Source organism: Cariama cristata, unplaced genomic scaffold (assembly GCF_000690535.1).
Source record: "Cariama cristata isolate BGI_N322 unplaced genomic scaffold, ASM69053v1 scaffold43281, whole genome shotgun sequence".
NCBI classification, from domain to species: Eukaryota; Metazoa; Chordata; class Aves; order Cariamiformes; family Cariamidae; genus Cariama; species Cariama cristata.
In genome coordinates this window covers 20,798-40,602 of record NW_009598365.1, presented here as the reverse complement: position 1 = coordinate 40,602, position 19,805 = coordinate 20,798, and the positions used below count along the sequence as shown (strand labels likewise).

Here is a 19,805-nt window from a genome sequence, read left to right as displayed (position 1 = left end):
AGTACTGAGGCAGAGATTTGTTTGGCGGAGAGTTTGAGTAAAACATGGTATCTGGAGTTACATCGAACATTTTATGGAGAATGATGTAGCTGAGATGGTTAAAAATTTCCTGCTTGCCTTGGTTTTGTGCTGATGCATCTTTATACAATTTAGCTGTAACTATGTGGAGTTTTATTTAACTCAAAGTTATCTTGGTGAGCGAACCTACAAAAATCGAATTCTAATTTAAATGGAATGCATGCATTTTGTCATCCACTGTAAATGTTTAATAGCTGCTGTACAGCATGCATACTCTTAAGGATTTTTTTTCCCCTGTCTAAGTAAATTTATTATCTAGTTTTAAGCTAACTTGGAGAAACAGCCTTCATGCTGATTGTACATCCTTCTTGTAGGAGTCTTGGACTGTAACCTTTCCAAGCTTGAATACAAACATCAAGAACCAGTGACAAATTTGAGGTGAGAGGAATTGATCTGTGCTTCCTCGTAGGTAGAACAGCTATTTATCAGAGAGCAGTAACAAATTAGGTATTAGGAATAATGGGTGTTTTTGAGAAATGTGTTTTAGTGGTTAAGATAACTGCTGTGTGTTACTCCACAGGGAAGGTACAAGATCTGTTTGTTTCATTATTCTAAGTTGTATTTCTCAGGACTGAGGCTCACAAGATACTTGTACTTTTTCTGAAATGAGGTGACACTTAATATGAGAAGCTTGGCTTCCAAATTGGAATTGATAGTTGAGGTGAGTGCTAGGTACATGCATGAGAGTATAAACCAGCCAGAGACAGGACTTGAACTAGTAATTCTTTTCCCCTTCAGGAGGGAAACTGTAACAATGTGTCAGGTACTTGGTAGGGTCGGTTTTGGGTTTTGTTTGTTTGTTTTCAGGTTTGTCATGTTTGTTTTGGTGGTTTTTGGGGTTTTGTTTTAGTTTTTCCCTAAACCTTTGCTCTTACTGTTCTGACTTTGGCAATGGAAATCAATGACATCAAATTGCTGTGTGACAGTTTAAACATTATTCATGGAAGAAGGTAAAAATCATAGTGGTCAACAGCTTTTATGTAATCTGTGTATAAGAATCAAAATTGGGTTACACTGAGTGTTTTGCTTTCCTTGAGTCTCTGGAAAAAGGCGAGTCATTCCATTGAAACTTGGAATTCCAGAATAGCTATGACATAAACCAGGCTGGGTCAAACTAGAAATCCCTCTGACTCAGGATCGTACCTTCGTTGTGGAGCTACTGCTTAAGCTTCTGCCCTTGAGAGTCTCTGACCACCCTCTTGTGTGTAACCCAGGCAGGCTGCATGATATCCACCCAGTCTGCCTCCCAAGCTGTGCTGCAGAAACACTTTTACGTTCTCATGCTCCACTTGCTCAGTTTTCTTGCCCTTGTGTCCCACCCATGCACAAAATGACAAGACTTCTCAGTGAAGGGGAGAGACCAAGGTTTGGGCTGGCTTGTGCTCAGCAGGTTGTGTTTCACTGGGGATAAGTTGATGGGTAGTGTGAGGGTTGTGCTATGGTTGTGTTGCTGGTATGGTTCACTTGATGTATCCCCCTGCTGCAGGATGAAATCCTGACGTGTGTACGCCAGGTGTGCCAGGTTACAGCACCTCTTACTGAAACTTTGACTGTGCTTTGTCCCTAACCTTTCTATTTATACCCCTCAGTCTGAAGCCTGGCCAAGTTGCAGGACCACTTACTGCTCCCAGTCAAGCTGGCCATTCAGGGGAGAGGGAAGAAACTTGGCAAATGAGATTCTGGCAGCTATAGGGTTTTCCTGTTCCCTTGTCCTCTTATGTAAGTTGCTGACCAGAGCATCTCGAGGTAGTGCATACTGGCTTCTTGGATGCCTTTGGAGAGTTATTGGCATTGCTGGGGTGCTTTGCCTGGTGTCCCTGAGAATTTTTCTGTTTCAACCCTCATCCTTTCTTCTGTGGAGTTTTTCACTTTCTGTCTCATAATGATTTGATTTCTTTCCTGTTTTGTTTTTATTCATTAGGCCCCTTGTTGTCCTTCCTCAAAGAGGATTAATGTTTTTAGTAAGGATGCCCATCTCTGAGGAAGAAAATAGCTTCTAAGCATAAATATGCAAGCAATATATGATAGACATGCACTGGTATTTAGGGGCTTCTAGAGCTAGAGGTGGCTTCATGTGCTTAACACCTTTTGATGGATTTATCTGGATGTGTGTCCAGTTTCCATGTGACTTCTCATCCTGTAGCAAGGAGTTCCAAGGTTTACCTACTTGCTGTGTCAGGAACAACTTCTTTTGTGTTTGAGATCATCATCTGCTAACTCTATGACCTTACATTGGCTGACAGGCAATGCTTGGTATTTTCACTTTTTGTTGTTGTTTTGGATGGTGGTGCTGTTGTAGACATGAAGATTGGGAAACCTTGTGCTGTGTTGAAATCTTACTGCAATTTTGAGTGGTCAGCTCTGGTTTAAAACAAAATTTTCTTTGCTATTGCAAAACAGATCCTTTCTCAAGTAATTTAGTAAATGTGTAAAATGCAATGTAAAACTTTTGAACTATTACTGATAAACTACCATGTGATAAAAATAGATACTAGATTTTGTATTTCGTAAATACAAGGCTTGTATCACTTAATGCTCTTGTTTCCTTAGCTGCAGCTGCTTGCTTGTCTACATAGGTGAGGGCTTGCCTGGTTATCTGGGCAGGTCAACTGTCCTCTAAGATTTTACTTCTGCTCTTTTCCAACATACTAAATTCACAACACTGGTTATTGACTTTTCTTAGGGCTTACAAATCTATCGCTGTCTACTTTTTTCCAAAAGCATGCGTGCTGCTGCTATGCTGTCAATACTGGAAGAACCTTTCATGCTTTTCATAATAGGGTACCTGGAGATTGTAGAAGTAGATAAGGCGGTCCTTATGCTCTGTTTACATCTGACCCCCTGTATAGAGTTCTTGGCTAGGTTTCCAAGTATATTGTTGGCATACAGACTAGTGGTTGGCTTCTGTGTGTGGCACTCAGTCTCTACAGAGAACATTGGCCTGCATTTTCTCAGTATTGATGGTAGCTGTCTGTCTGTGCACATTAGGTGAATCTGAAGAGCTGTGTTGCCTGTCAGTGACAGCCATGGATGTTGTAGTTAATTTTTGCACCAGAATCGTACTAGGTAGTTTATTTTTGTTACAGAAAGAGAACAAACTTATACTAGAACGAGGTCCCTTATTTGCTAACTCTGTTGACAGTAGGTGTTGTGTCAGCATAAGGTATTTTTTCTTTCCAGAATACTTTATCTGAATAGTTCTGCATGTATTAATACCCCTTACAGATGCAGTTAGGCTAGAATGAGAGTACCTCCAGAGAGTATTTGAAAACTAGGACAAATAACTATTCAGTAGTTTGTTGACACAGTTCTTGCTCTCTTCTTTCCTGTGCCTCCTGTCTGGGCCCTTGTCCAGGAAATCAACCCAAATTCATACCTTTCCTGCTCGTAAAAGCATGGATGCTTATCAACTTGGCCACGTTTCCTTCATGTTCTTAGGGTTCCTAAGATGTCATAGAAGAAAGAAATTGAGTATCTTCTATGACATCTAGAACTTCTTCCTGAAAACAGAAAGCGCAGCCAGTGACTGCTTAGCTCACTGGCTTTTGTGCTTAGGTGCTGTTGTGGGAGTGTATATACATGTATGAAAGGCCCTTTGGTACAAAACAGCATTGACCGGGTCACCCTGGCACAAAGAATTCCCTCTGGGGAAAGAATGTGTTACAAGTTCAGAGAGCCAATTTTGGTTGCTTTTCCTTGGGCTGTTTCAGACTTTGTTATTACGTTGTAATTTTCCTGTAACACTTTAAAGACTAACAATGCTCTTCAGAGTTGCAAAATGGGAGAAGGAATGGAGGACTGTATCCATGTTGTTACATTCTTGTTTATGGGCAAAGTGGAAGTTCCCCTTGTGCGTGTGTCTGTGTGTGTACAAAAATAACACGTGTGTAAGTAAAGCCAAGAATTTATTGTTAGTAGAATGGCAATCTTAACAGTCTGACTCAAAAATCATTAGTCTACACCTAATTCTTAAAGAAAAATTAAGACTAATATTGTGGTTAGAGTACTTGCATTTGTGAAAATATTGCCAAACGCAGCTAAAATTGTAATACACACACTTTTGGGTTTTGTCCCTTCTGCTGGAGTTACTTTCACCCTTCCATTGCTGCTCTGGGTCTTTAAGTTGGCAGCTTTGGACTACTGTAGAGGATAATGGGAGATCATCAGTCTTGGGAGTCATTTGTTGGGAGGAGTATGATGCTGATGTTGCTTGTTTCTTCTTCCTTCCTCTATGATCCCGTTGTTTGGGGTTTTTTTGTATGTTTGCTAACACTCTTTTACACCTCTTTGCTTTCTTCGTTCAGTTTACAACTCTAGGTTATGTCTGAATTTACTGCGTACAGTGCCCTTTATGTATGTTAATTAATATTTCCTTGTTACCCCTAAAGCCAGGTTTGTCCAGCTCCAGATCTGCATTTGTTTTTAATGGACCATTAGTGAGTTGTTTATAGCCACGGGGTCTCTGGTGGCAAACCTGTGCCCCATCTCTTGTCCCACCCCTGTACTCCTCTGTACCGCATCCTGTCTCTCCACTTCTCAGGGTCTCTGTTGTCATACTAGGCCAGTATTTCTCAACATCATTGTAAATGCCTCTGTGTATGGAGGATAACTGGAGGTTATATCACACCAAAGTAAACAAAAGTAAAATAAATTAGCTGTGGACATCTAGTCAATTAGAGAAGCTGCTGTCACAGCTAAACTGAGTAAAAGGCAGGTTAAGAAGAGTTCAGACAGAGGAAGCCTGACACGCCTCAGTCCTGAGGCCTTGCGGCTCCACACGGAGTTCATGGCCTGCTGCTAGCACTGGTCCTGTTGTATTTACAGGGCTGCATGGTTATGCTTTCCCCCTGCTCGATGTCCACAAATCCCTGCCTATCACTCACAGGCCCAGGACAGGTGTTGCAAACCCTCTTACGGTGCCAGGCTCCTGAGCAGGACTGAGTGAAGGCTCCTGGAAACATCCTCTCTTTTCTGTCTTCTCTTGCTTTGGGGTGACCTGTGTAGGTCTGAGGGGAGCCAGTAGTACTTTATTGTGATAGATAGCCATTGTCACTTAGTGTAAGTGCTTCACATATTAGTCTTCTGGGTTTTTTTAATGAATTTTATAATTACAGTAAATGCTGTATTCTATCTATGATAAAGGCAACCTGGATGCCTAACTCAAACTTTTTCTGTTTTATGTGAAATCATGGTATTATTCCTGTTTGTAATAAGGTATTTTTATAAGTGTAAATATTGAATCTGTTTCCTTTGAGGAATTTTTTTGCTTAATCTCCTGTTTTGGATCTTCTGTTGTGAGTTGTCTACTGTAAATAGTCTGACATAACAAAATAATCTTTTCCTTTAATGGTGCTGGTTGTCATTTATCCAATGTTACAGCCAGTCTTCATTTTACTAACCAAGCAGTGTAGCTCTGTTATCAAAGGGTGGATTGCAATTACATGCTTCAAAGTAGGGACAGTATATTTTTCACTGAAAGTATATAGAAGTGAAGTGCTCCTCATTGCCACAGCTCCTAGCATTATTTATTTATTTATTTATTTATTTATTTGATAATTGCAATGCATGTTTGGGGGCCTCTTTTAGTTTTGTTTTTTTTCGGAATTGGAAGAGACATGGGGACATCCCCCACCCCACCCCCACCCCCTGTATGACTATCTGAATGCATCAATAAGTGATATTAAGTCATGCAGCACATCAAATGTGTGTATTCCCAAAATGCTTCCTGGTTACTTGAAACTTAACTTGGAGCACATTTATGGTCTTAAACTATTTCAAACTTAAAATTTACACTAACATAACTGTGCTGATGAGACTGCAGGCTGCAGCTATACTAGCAAAAAACTCTGCAGGGAACACAGTTGTACTTGCAAAAAGTGTTATGCCAACGTGGTCAAACAAACCACAGCAAGATGACTTTTTGTGTGTGTCTTGGTCTAGGTCCTGTAGATGTGCTTTGATTTTAAGCTACATCCCTACTTAAAGGGCTCGCAGGTATGCAGATAATAATGTTCGTTCTCAGAATTTTAACATTAATCCCACTGAGTATCATAAATAGACTGTGGGTGTTTTGCCATCTCTCCTTAGTTATAGGATGGTAGAAAGTAAAGGATTAACTTAATGTTTCTACTTTTGAATTACATCAGCGATGTATTGTGATATCAGTGTCCTTGGCCTTGTTTCAGAATTTGAGCTGGTTTCAAACAGTGTTAATAGAAAAGAAATGCATATCTGAAAGGGTGACACTAAATGATAGAGGAGACTAAAAGTTCACGTCAGCTATTTCTTAACTCTCAACAGTGATTATCTTTTAAAAACCAAATTAGCCTCTGGCTATTGCTTTAAGGAAATTAAGATACATAATTAATAAGTAGCTTTACCTGGTTTTATCTAGAACTTCAGCCATTTGACTAAATCTGCTTCTGACTGACAGAGATTAGTTCCAGTCTGGTTATAGTAGATCTGCCTCTCTTTCTTGAGTTTTGGTGGTTAAGAAAGAATCTGAAAAAGATGCTGCACTGCTTTTTTGATCTTAGACTGATACAATGCTGTGGGTATGGATGTTGGTTATTCCTACAATGTTGTAGTAACATTATTCCTATGGAAAAGTAGGAAATGTTGAGTTGTCTGACTTGTGACAAAACAACATTATGGTTTTTGAGGAGAGGATTATATGCTGTTTTCAAATTAAGAAATGCCATTGTTGAACGCAAGTAAAGGAGTAAGTTTTCTTTGTTCTTATTTTTTACAAATACAGGAATGCAAACACATTTTGTAGACTAAACTTGTCAGCCACAAAATAAAACACTGATGAGCAAGCTCACTACCTCATGAATAAAGCTTATCAAGATTACCGGTAAAGCTAGAGAGCAGATGCTTCCTAAAACTGGGAAGAATGTGATGGTCAGCTTTTTGCAACCAAACTTCTGAGATCCTGACTGCTATGTTAAAATTAGTAATCTTGGTAAGGTGTCTGGTTTGCCATGCCAGGTGTGGTCCGAAGCTGGTCAACAGGTCATAATAAAGATTGTGGTATGTACGTATATGACAATTAAAGGCTTGGGCCAACAGATAACTGTCAGTCCGTAACAGGTTAGGAGAATACTGCCTATAAAATACATAAAGAATTAAAATCTTGGGTGTGTGGTCCTGCCTTTACTGTCATGTTGTCCACGCTCCTTTTCTGATAGTGTATCGAGCCAATTCAGTTTGCTAGGTTGATAGTAAATGAATACCTCATTCTCCTCCCAAGGTTAACGTTTATCCAGACTGCCACCTGGAATGGGTTGTGACAAACATGGGAGTGTCTCTGGGGGGGCAGCCCTGAGAAGGGGGGCTGCTTGATGCCCACCCAGGGAGGAGTGGGGCTCCCCCCTCTTGGCACCAGCCAGCCCTTAAGTCTGCACAGCGATGGCATCTAGGTGAAGAGATGTCCAAGCAAGCCAGTGAGAAGCAATGAAGGCAACTGTCTCAAATGCATTCCTACTTGAAGTTTGCAGCCTAAAACATGTGTATTCTCTGATTTTTAAAAGCAAGGTGGTAGTGTTTGGTTTTGTACAGTTGCTCCAGGCGTTGGAGCATATTCTTGAGTTGTAAAAGATCTCAGTTCAGTTTCTAAAGAGATTTAAACTTAGGCTTCCTTAGGAGGAGAGCGTTGTACCTGCTAGGGTAGGGGAATGTTTGCTCTCTGGATTGCTGCTGTTCATCTTGGTGCCGTTTCCATTCTCACGCAAAGATCCTCTGTGTAGAGGGGTTAAATGAATGTAACTTCAATTTAGTAGTCTAGCTCTGTTTTTTAGTGCCTACTCCAAAGACTTTGCTTCCTTCATCTTCACCCAACAGTTCTGTGGCTCGCATGTCCTTGAGGCAGTAGTTAAAAGGATGTATTCTAAACTTTCATTTAAGGAGAAAGTAATGTCTAATTTCAGTCTTTCACTTTTAGACAGTCTGTGATCCAAAGTGTTACTAACAAAACCCAACTGCATCTTTTTGTTGCTGGCAACTGTGAAGTAAGTTGGTGTGAGTAAGTAACATGCCATAGAAATAAAATCATAAAAGGGCACAAAGATGGAATATTTCTCACTTGGAGAAACTGAGCTATTTAATGAAAAATGAACCAAAAGCAAATTTTCCAGGTCTGAGCTGTGGATTTTTGTGGAATGCAATGTAAAAAGAACTTGAACTTCTGTTCCTCATTTTGTACTGCTTTGGTGACAATTCTCTTGGTTTTGGTTTATTGAAGAGTAAAACTAATTTACAGCAGTCATCCGATCTGTAACAACCGGACATTGTGCACTGGGGGTGGGCCAACCTCTGACATAACGTTTAAACCAGTTACAAAACTGGGGTCCAATTTGCAGTACAAATTGGACAAATGTTGTAACAATGTAATGGGATCCTCTGAAATGGAACCATTTCCTTAATGTAGGCAGGCTGCTGGCTTGTTCCCTTTCTTTGGATCCAAATGCATCAGAATGTGCTTGATTGTTTGCCTTTGCAGCCTGCTGTGAAATAGCTTAGGCTGAAGTGTCCAGTGACAGTTTACAAGTTACAAAGACAGCTTTTTGGCCACTGACCCTCCGCGGGAGTCTAATCTTTGTTTTGTAGATATCCCTTTATCTAGGGAAATTAGATCTAAGAGAAGAGGTGCTGGATTGCTTCCTCATTGTTTGTCATTGTTAAAAGATGACCTCCAAAGAATTTTTACAGCCTGATTCATACTTTTCCTTTAGGACACATTGAGAAAACAAGGTTTTCTGTGATTCCCCCCCACCCCCCTCCCCTTCCCCTGTTCATACTTACCCTTGTTTGCTTTGGTTTTGAGTGTAGTTTTGGAGAATATTTGGAATGTTGCTGTGGATGTTTAACTCTTTAATAGAAAAAGACAGCTTAATCATTGAAAGACTCTTAAGAAAAAAAAAAAAGGATTAAAAATCCCTTATTTCAAGTTATACTCTTGAATCTTTCAATGTTACTGTTTTGTTAACTTTTTAGCTGTGGTCTTCTAACTTAGGGGCAATTCATAAATCTGCTTAAAATGTATGGATTTCTTTTCTCTCTTGCTTTGGTCTATGCATAATGAAAAAAGGAGCCAACCAGTGGATACCCCATGTAGTTAATAAGTGACCCAGCATGAGTTAGCTAGGCCACATGTATGTGTGATGCTCAACAGCAGTCTTAACTCATGACACAGCGCTTCCTGTCTGACTTCCTCTTTCCCCTACCCAAACTGTATTTGACTGCCTTGTATTAGCACTGGGGCTTGCCTAATTTCCTCAGTAAATGGACCAGGGTGCCACATAGGCAAAAAGTCAAAGATGACCGCTTCCCCCTCCAAAAAAAAAACACCCAAACCGAAAGCACAAAACCCAACACCTTGCCAACAGCTCACTGATGAACATTGATGAACTCAATTGAGCAGCAGTACTGCTAGGGACTAAGGGAACCAGCTGGGTGACAGGATGATGCCAGTGTCACCTGAGAATAATTGAAGCTTTTGTGTGATGTTACTGAATACTGTTGGTGTTACTGTACCATTTGGGAGCGACTTGTGACGCAACCTCCCTACCAGAAGTTACTGGTAGAAATACAATGTGCCAAGAAAGCTACATTTTGTTTAGTATACCTTATTTCTGTTAAGGTAGCCAGAATCGACTACTTTATAGGGAAAATAATCCCCTCCATCACCCTATATAGCTGTGTTCTTATCATTAACAGTCTGCACGTGGGTTGTACTGGAAGTGCTTTGCCATTTGTACCTGAGCTAACAGTTCTGGAAATGGAGTTATGCCCACTTTGTTTCTAAGGCCTGATCTAAACAACTCTGGATTTGGTAAAGTTATTCAACCCATAGGTGGTTTACTGTTCAATTATCTTTGCTATTCTACTTGCATGGATGTAGCTAGTCAACTAGTGATGCTGTTGTAGCTGTCATGGTACATGGACACAGGCAAGGCAAAGTTTGTAGATTGAGAAAGTGTATCTTACAAGACTTTTCAGGCACTCAAGCCCTTCATTAAACATTAATGAATGTCCTGAGAAACAACATAGCCCAAAATTTTCATGATGACCTTTTGTTCTTTTGTTAACTAAGCTTTGTTAGGGAGAATAAGCTAATCTTTTGAAGATTTGTCTAGTTGTGTATACATTGCTTATGCTAGTTTAATGGATGCTTTGAAGAGGGTTAGCAAGGAAAGAACATACAGTGGATGCCATTCCCTTCCTGAACAGGAGAGCTTCTATCAGAAAGGCTGTTGGATCAATGAGAGGGGAATGGAGGGGGATGCAATTTTCATTATTCTTCCAAATACTACCTGCAGACAGAATGAAATACCTTTGAAGGGATCCTTCTTGTGCTGCTTATAGGAGGAACATACTGAGAAGAGTTGAATGCTGGAGAGATTGACTTAGAGGTACTGGGAAAGTAGTCTGACCATCCAGGACTGTGTTTTATCCTAAAAAGGGAGTGTCGGATTTCTTAAACTTAACTACAGATGCTGCCCTTAGTGTGCTTTCTTTGTTTTGCTACCATGAGGCATTTAGCTTAGGTAGAAAACCAGTCCTCATGCTAGGTGAGTTCTGGGAGGTTAGAATGGCTGTGTCACTTATCCTGGGGAATATCCAGGAAGATTGTATAAAGAGTAGTAGCATCATCCTGTGGTGCTTAAGTTTGTGTAACTACTCTTTCCTTGTCATCTTGAGGAGTGAAGCAGTGTCCTAAATGCACTGTAATTGTGGATGTTGACTCTAACGTTGCACAATTGCAGTGAAGTGCTGAAATAGTATTGCCTTCTGATGCTGTTTCCAGGAAGATGGTGAGTCCACAGCCTGAAACTGGTACTGACTTCTGAACTGGGATGGAGTGATGACCACTTAGGCTATTGTAGGTTGTGTGGTGGCAGCAGCATATTAAGTCGACTAATGGAGTGCTACATTTTGTGTTTATAGGCTGTGTTTAGAACTATGATAGTATTAAACTGGTAAGCCCTTTCTAAAAGCTGACATAGTCTTTAGAAGGTTTCTCTATTAAAAAAACAAAAACCAAAAAAAACCCAAATAAAAACCACAACAAACCAAACTCTGTAGATGCTTTTCTCGGCAGATTTTAAACAGCAGGAAGTCACTGATTGATCTAGATGCTGATATTATGCTGCTTATATGTGCAATCATTAAATAGGTTTTAATTGTAAATGGCAACTTCCTCTTTAAATGGAAAGTAATTTTAATGAAAGTTTTTTAGCTTGTTGCATACTACAAAAAAGTTAAAGGATTTATATGTGAGATTTATAATCCCGGTGAAACACAAAACAATCTCTTCCAAGACCTCAAGTGTTCCATAGCTTTCCATTTTCTAGTTTTTGTTTTCATGAACTGCTTAGTCTTAGAGACAGAATGGGACAGTAAGTCTCTTCACCATCATCTTCTGGCTAGATGCTACTGACGATGCTCAGACTTCCTGTTTTCTTAGGAAAAGGTCATCCTAGTAATTCAAACCCTTCACTGAACTGTGGTCTCATAGAAACTTTATAATAGAAATTAAAGACCATCTATGCCTTTCCTGTTCATAATCTCAGACTACTTGCTTTTGCTTGTGAACAAATAGTGCTGGCTAGTAGCACTTTTCTGTTGGCAACTCCATGTTGCATTCAGCCATGTTTTTGGCTTTTGTAGTGCATTTTTAAAAAGGACTAAAACCCAGTAGCAATCCTTTTGGACTATCTTTTGGCTTGCTTACCTTTGCATGCTCAGTAAGGGCAAGCATATTTAGCACTGAAAGGATCTTGCATGAAGGACAACATGGAAACGTCTTAGTTCGTTGAGCAATTCCGCTGTAATTTCAAGAAACGATGACTTCTATTTATGCAGAGCTCTAAAGTTCAACTCTGCTGCTGAAAGCGAATCTCACTTGCTGGAGGTGAAATGCATCTTTTGTTCTTAACCTTAGTGATTCCTTGGCAGTGAGTGCTAGTGAAATAAATCTTCAGGGCCTGATTTAAGAAGTCTCTTGGCATTCTTATTTCTTCTTGTATTAGAAGAACCTTTCGCAAGCATCTTGGCCAAATGTGGTTAAGCCTGCTGTGTTGGTTGTTACTGTGTCTCTTTGAGCGTTGCTCCCACAATGTCATAGAGGTGATGTAAGGACATGCTTTTAGGCCATATAGCACGTAATGCAGCACACAATGGCAATTCTGTTGCTCAAAGCTGGTAGAAAAAAAACTAGGAAAACTTGCTGGTGAAATGTCTAATGGAAATTGAACAATCTGTGACACTAACTATGGCTGTTTCAACTAACTACTGGTTTGAAATGTTGTGTGGAGTATCAGGTAGGGGTGTGTACATGTTGGTGACTGTTGTTTACAAACAGCTGCTCTGCTTAGTTGCATTTTTTTGGCTTTAGCTACTGCTTCAAATTGATACAGTGTACTTTTTAAGACACCCGATAAGTTTCATTTCAAACTATAGTTCTTGCTGCATACTCTAGTCTTTCTTCCCTAGATCAGTTTTTTCAAATGGCAATGTGATGATGTCTTCCATGTTTCTCACATAAAAATAGAATTGTGAATTGGCTGCTTGAAATATGACAAAACCAGTCAAGATTTCAGTTTTTCTATGGTTTTCTAGATATTTGTTCTTGGTCTTAAAATCTACTTGCTCAACTTCTTCATTGGGCTTCCTGTGTAACGTTGTTAAACCTTGGTGTAATTCTCATGGGGTGGTAGTCCTGTGGCTCTTGTGTTTACCAAGTAAACAGCTGTGGCCATTTTAGATGTTACTTTTCAGATGGAGGTTACTGACGCTGTAGTGGAGTTAGCAGGAAGGTAGGCATACCATCTGCTCTGCTGTCATATTGTGAACTTACCTTCTTGGGTGATTAAAGCAGTGTGCCATACTGAACTCAGACAACTGAGGTACCATTTAGTTCTGCAAAGTCTGTTACCTGCTCATTAGCAGCTCTCTCCTCTGGAGATTGCCAGGCAGCTGAGGGGATATAATATTACAAACTGCAGCAGCAAAATTAACTATAGCACATTTGTCAGAGCTGAGAATTGCCTTGCAGGGATCATACATAAATGAAATTAGTCACTGAAGGAAGGAGTACATTATTTATTGGCTTTTTGGAGGTGATATTTTATTACAAGACTGCCAATATCAATCCCCCATCTTATATTTTTAATTTGCCCACCTACATTATGACAAAGTTCAGCATCTCTTATGGGCATTAAAATTCTAGTCTAATTACGCACCCTGGCAAGTTAAAACTTGTTAGATGGGTTATCTTAATGTTATGTTAGTCACATCTAAGTACTTAGATGCTACAGTAATAGAATGACACCAAGTGATTAGTGCAAAACGAATAGATTCTCATTCACAGTGATTCTGAAGCCTCAGCTGAGCACTAATTCATTCTGATGGTTTCTGGAGCTCTGATTACAAAGTGCTCTGGCTATTGTGCCTCCCAAGGCTACCAGTGTCAAACAGGTATCTTGACTGGCTGTTGAAGTGACCACCACACGGTGATGTACAAGATAAATAGGTAACCAACAATACTGATGAACATGTTGTCATTAGGTAATTTTCTGCAAATTTAATCTTTAGCATCTTGAGTTAAATTTACCCTGAATCATTTTTGAAGTGTTATAAGTGTAAAATATAGTTGGTTTTCTGGGGGAATTACCTGTTTCTGATTGCTGTGATGGAATGAATGGTGTTTAAATCTGTCTGGTCTAATTCCTCACACAAGTAAAGGTAGAGACCCATTGCTAGCGGTAATTGTGAACTTGTTAACGTAAGCAAGGGAAACATAATCACTGTGTGTACTACTGCCCTCCTTGCAGTCTGTCTAAAGTTAGTTGCTACTTGAGCTCTGCTTGCTTGCTATTACCTGAGCAGCTGTACCAGTACTTAGCGTCCTAGTTTGAGTGAAACCTAGCCTAGATGATTGAGCTTGGGTATGAGCTTCATATGCACAAAAAACTGATTATTATAGAGTACCTGTGATAAGTAGTTTATTTGTAAATACTATTTAACAGCCCAGTGTTTGCAACTTCATGAAAATATAAATGATTTATAAAAACATTACTTTGATTTTTTTTTTACTGTTTTATGGAGCTCACTTTCTATTATCTTTCAAAGTTGTGTTTATGTTGTGTTAGGATACAAAAGTGTTAGTGGTCACCAGATAAGAATTCATTGTCCAGCAGTGCAGAAATCTATGTAATTGATCCTGTGGGAGTTTGGACACATATAAAAGCAGTTGTCATAGCTGTTTGCTAGCTTTTAAGCACTCTCTTCTTCCAAACAACTCTTAACACTCTTCTTTTTAACTTCACTTCAGTTACACAAACTGTTTGTCTTTCAGAGCCAACACATAATCAACCAAACCGAACCAAGAGGAAAGAGAATATTTGAGAAGGCTCCCAGCATCTCATGAATGAACTAACGGAACTCGATAATGCTGGTTCTCCAGAGCCAGGTCTACGGCTCAGAAAAGGACACATGTCTGATACTGCAACAACACAGGCAGCCTTTGAAGAGGACAGCTCTAAGGAGAGGCTTCTTTTAGTGGAGCCACCTCTGTCTTCTGACCAGGAAAATGTAAGTTATATGATTATCTGTTAAGTTTGCTAGGAAAAATAAGTTTTGACCCAAGTGCTTCAGTGCTTGAAATAAATTCCAAAAATGTGAACTGTGATCCTACAGCCTCTTTATGCCTGCTAAATAATTGTAATAAAACCAGGAAGGTGCCAGAAATATTCAGTTGAATGTATGTGAACTTGGGTGACAAGACGGGGTATAAGTGTAAGTTTACCAGCTTGTATTTTTTTTTTTATTCCCTCCTCAAAGAAATGGGACTTGTACTGGTTTGTTCTCTGCTGAGACACTGCTCATATCAAAAGATTTTTTTGTTCTGTAACTTCTAACTAATTAATAATGAAAGGAGAAGATACATTGACTCTGGTTGAATGTAATCTGAACCTTGGCTAACTGCTATCATTTTAGAGATTAGGACAGAAAAATCTGTTTGCAAGCATTCTTGTTGGAAGAATGGCCATACTGGATTAGACCAAACATCCACAGTGCACAATATCCTGTCTCGGACAGTATCCAGTAATAGACTGATAAGGAAGAGTACAAGGATGGGGAAGCATGTTGTGTTACTTCCCTAGGACACTCTCCCAGCCTTTAGTAATTGGTGCCTCACAGGTTTCCTGAGCCAGTGGCGGTGCATGAGCCTTTGTAAATTTTAGCAGCCATGACATCCTGCGGAAAGGCATTCCACAGCTTAATTAGGTGTTATATGAAGGTATTGTCCAAGCATTGGATAGAATTTCCTTCTGGTTAAAGAGTTTCAGAACTGTAATTAATGCTTCTCCCAGCATATATGCAGATGGATGTCAGCACAGTTAAGTGGAAGAGGCATTCATCTTAGGCTCACTGTTAAATTTATCATGGCTTAATGAGTTTAATCTATCCGCTCAGTTACAGCAATTGTGTGTTTTAGCCAGGAGCAAAAACATGCTGATGCTACTTAATGTAGCCTTCTATGAAGAAGAGTTGGGCTGTTGCTGTAATTGCTTTTGCCACAGATTCTGAGTGTGTGCATGGACCACTATCATGGTTCAGCTGACAAGAGAACCTGTTATTAGGCTGTTTTAACTTGATGAGTTTGAGCCCTTACAGAATTTAGTTTCAGGTGTCCTTGTAATGAGAAGTAGAACAGGTATTCATGGCTAATAAATCAAGCCAATGCACTGTAAGTTGTCCACTGCTATAACTTCTGCAGGACATTCTCAGTATCATGATAACAGGAAATACCCGGAGTCTTTTTCTTTGCCTTTTGTGGAAGGTTGTAAAGCATGTGTATAAGGTGCAAAGTCTTAGCCAATAGTTGAATTTGCTAAGGTTAGAAAGAAGAAAAGTTGAGTTGTACTAGCAGGTACTTTGAACGTGCATATGTTTATCTGACAGTGTGTTTGGGATCATCTTTTCTGAAGGCTGTTTTCATTCTTGTCTCTGATTTTCCTGGTTGAATAATGTGAGTTACCTGTTGCCTGCAGATGGAATAACCCAAAGTAAAAGCCCATAACTGATTATGTTCTGTAATTCTTTCTTTACATTTGCTTAGCTAAATAGAAATTATTTGGATGAATCAAAGTGTTTAATTTTATCATTTTGGAAATAAAAGGTACTCTCATTCTGTCTTCTGCTTTTTCAGGCATTCTTAGCATGTGGCATGTGTTAGTCCCTTTTTTTTGGTTTACTTTCATCCTTACAACAAAAGTATGTGTTTCTCTTGTTTTGACTCATTACAAGTATTTAGCTTTCTTATATTTGATGTCTTCTCTCTTTCCCAGTCTCCCAAAATGCTGCCCCAGAATTTTTTTTTTTGCTATTTGAGCCTTGCTGTTCTGTCTTGAAATTCATCACTTTCTCTGCCTTATATGGCCTCCTGCTTTTCTGACATTTTTTCAGCCTAAACTTTTATTCCTCTCCTCTGTGATTTCTTGGTTTTTAATACTGTGCTATCTTTAAGTTTTTTTCTTAGAAGGTTGAATAATTGATGCTTCAGATGGATCATCCCAAAACACTCTGTTGTTGAAAGTACCAATGTTAGCTTGCCAAATGGCCTTTGTTAGTGGCATACTGCAGTGTTCTAAATAATCTGGAAAAAACATTATGCTATATAACTTCCTTTGTCTTGTATAAGCCTCACCACAGCTGTTACTCAAATGCCAGCTAGGATTCACTTTTTTGCCCTACTGTACCTTCTGGCTATGTGCAACTGCCTCAGTAGAGATGACTTCTTATTTCAAAAGCATGATTTTGCTCTGGTTTTGAAGAGGGTCTTGATTAGATAATAGTAATATGAAGTTATTGTTCTTCTGTAGATGGCAATAGTACTCGGGCGCACAAGCTAAACATAGCCTTATAAAAGAACTCGAGTGGTGCCCGCTCCATTAGTATTCTAGTGGGTAAATGCAACCACATTGAAGCCGATGGTAGCAATCAAGGAATTCCTATGTTGAAGAAGGAAAGTGGATGAGAGCAATATGGTGTCTTGATGGTAGAACAACCATGGTCACTGGATATGCTTTTAAATGCTTCTTATGACGAGCTAATTGTATTGACTTTCTTGAATATCATAATATAGATGTATTCCAATAGATAAAATACTTCCCCAAAATGTACTGGGCCTAAGACTTAAGGTAGTACTGTAAAAATGTGTGTAACTTTATCCTGTGATAATATTGCATTGTTTACTTTTCCTGTTGCCTCCTATTGCCCTATTTATATCACTGCAGCTCCTTTATTTATATTAAACCTGCCTCAAACTCTCCTATACAAGATTCCTTTCCCTCTGCCTACTTGTATATCCAGTTTCTGCTTCACTTGTAGGAGGAAGCAGTCCAAGCTCTTAAAAGGTAGTAGTTGCTTTTGATGAATTATTTTAATAGTCTTTTCTAAGGAGATGTGTAGAAGCATACCGTTGTATTGTTCAGAATTATTTTCCATCTCCCCTGCAGCTTGCATTGTATACTATCTATTTCTAATTTTGATGAGCCAAAATACTGGTCCTCTTTACAAATAAAGCATCTTCATGGAAAAAAATGGAGGTGGTATTAAGAAATCAAATTGAGTCCTAAAAGGTGGTGGTTGTTTTTTTTTTTTTTCCTGAGGCCTTTATCTCTGGCAGCAGTAACCTACCTGGGTGGTTGCATAGCTGTGAACTAAAAATTACATTAAAGATCCTACTTTCTGTAAATTGTGGCATTCACTGAATACGTGTAGCAAAGATTTACTGGCTGTTTTGAGCATGCTTATCTGAAGTAATAATGAGCTGCATCCTTCTGCCAGTGCTGTTAATCTGCCAGTTTTATAATGATGCTTATGAGAAGATACGGATCATATAAAACCAATATCCTTTTACACCTGAACCTTTTAGTCTGTATTTTATCCCATAACTCTGTGATCTCCTCTAGAGTGCATAATGTTGATAAATTAACTCCTCCTCCAAGTATCTATTCCAAAGAATAGATACACATCTTGCTGTCTTGTTTAAATGTGCAATTAGTGTAGTGGCAGATGAGTGGTGTACCTTCTGTGACTTTGAGAAATAGTGACCATTTATCTGAATGTTAAGGAATTGGTGGTGAGAAGAGGATCAGGCAAGCTGCATAATTCTTCTCATTCTTTCAGCAGTTTAAACTTTTTTTTTCTTTCTCTAGTTTACATGTGCTGTGTATGTGTTGATAAGGCACTTTTTTCAGCAGGTGCTTCCCTCCTGTAGCATGCTGGATTGCCTAGTTTTTGGGACAGCATCCTTTCTCCTGTCCTAGAGTTTCTGTGTCTTAAGTGCCTTTGTAATTACAGCAGTGATAGTTCCTAAAGAAATCTCTTTTACAGTGGCTTTGTTAAGCTGACACAATAAAATGCGTGTGACTTCTTATAACTTGGTGAATGGGCTCTTTATGCAGCCCTAAAAACCTGCACTTGACTCTTTCCTTTTATACTTTAACCTGGCAGTGACAGGAGGTAAACAAAAGAACCATTTTCTTTACCTTTATTCCAATGATCTGGCTTTTGTGTTCCTGAATGGTGATTCCTTTCATGCAGTTGAAGGATGTTGTACAGTTGTCCTGTGTAGCACTAAAATATGCCCATCAAGTGGAGACCTGTTGCTTTAAAGTGTGTGTGAACCTACATTAAGGGTTTGGGAGGAGATATGCATGGCTTTCCAGTCATCTGCATGGGCAGAAGAAATTTGGGCAAATACTCATCTGCATTGTTTCTCCGGGAGCATGGGTTTTGATTTCAAGTGGAACTTATTTGACCTCTGACAAATTTCATGATACCTGCATATAGCTGCAAGAGTCTTTCTAGAGCATAAATACCAAAGTGACTTGAAGGAGGGAGGCAGAAGGATGTAACAGATTTTCAAGTACAAAAGAAAAGCTTCAGAATAATTGAAGGTGAGCAGGTGACTCGAGGCTTTTAACTTGAATCATAGAACTTACTCAAAGCCTTTTCTGTTATAGAGGTGTGTACATATTATCTACAAAATTAGACTACAAAAATAGTTTTGGTATTGACAGGTGCATGTAAATTCATGGAATTGTCAACTTGTCTTTATGGTGCATGCTATCTGACTGAAAAAGATTTAAGTGAAATCTTGAAGACCAAATGTAGACATTTGAGTCTTAAGAATAGTCTTTCTGGAGCTTATACTTGTAAACTCTGATTGCCTTCAGTTTTTTCATTTATAGATTTACTTGCAAGTTTCTTGCTCGGTTTGAAACCATTTAGCTTTATTTTCAATCTTGCATCTTACTATTAGTACTTTGGAGTTATGATTAAAAACTTGTCATCTCCTCCCGTATTTGCCTTCTACCTGCATTGCATTGTGGATTTTGTAGGTAGAGGTTGTCTTCTGAGTGTGTACGGGAGAGGCCTGACATAACAGGATTTGAAGTCCCACCAAAACATGCTTGGTTTTGTTTTAAAGCAGATTATCTTAAATATTTGTTGTTCTATAGACTACTTTATCACCTCTTCCTTTCCTCCATTTTTGCAACTGTTTCAAAAGAGTGTTACTTCTTTGAAAGCATGTGAATTGCCATTTTACTTCAGATCAAAAGATCTCAACATCTGAATTTCTCCTTCACTTGCTTTTCTAAGCACTGGAAGTAATGTATATTTTGCTTAGACAGCTAATCAGTGAAATAAGT

At 39.1% G+C, this 19,805-nt stretch overlaps 1 protein-coding gene across 1 annotated transcript in view; it reads left to right on the top strand.

The window, feature by feature from the left end:
* The first annotated feature begins 14,427 nt into the window (after positions 1 to 14,427).
* The window catches only part of ADIPOR2 (adiponectin receptor 2), a 21,076-nt gene continuing 15,698 nt past the window's right edge, over positions 14,428 to 19,805 (top strand). Inside the window, exon 1 of the mRNA XM_009709230.1 lies at positions 14,428 to 14,673. Coding sequence (XP_009707532.1) covers positions 14,506 to 14,673 — 168 coding nt within the window. The 5' untranslated portion in view covers positions 14,428 to 14,505. The remainder of the gene's footprint in view (positions 14,674 to 19,805) is intronic.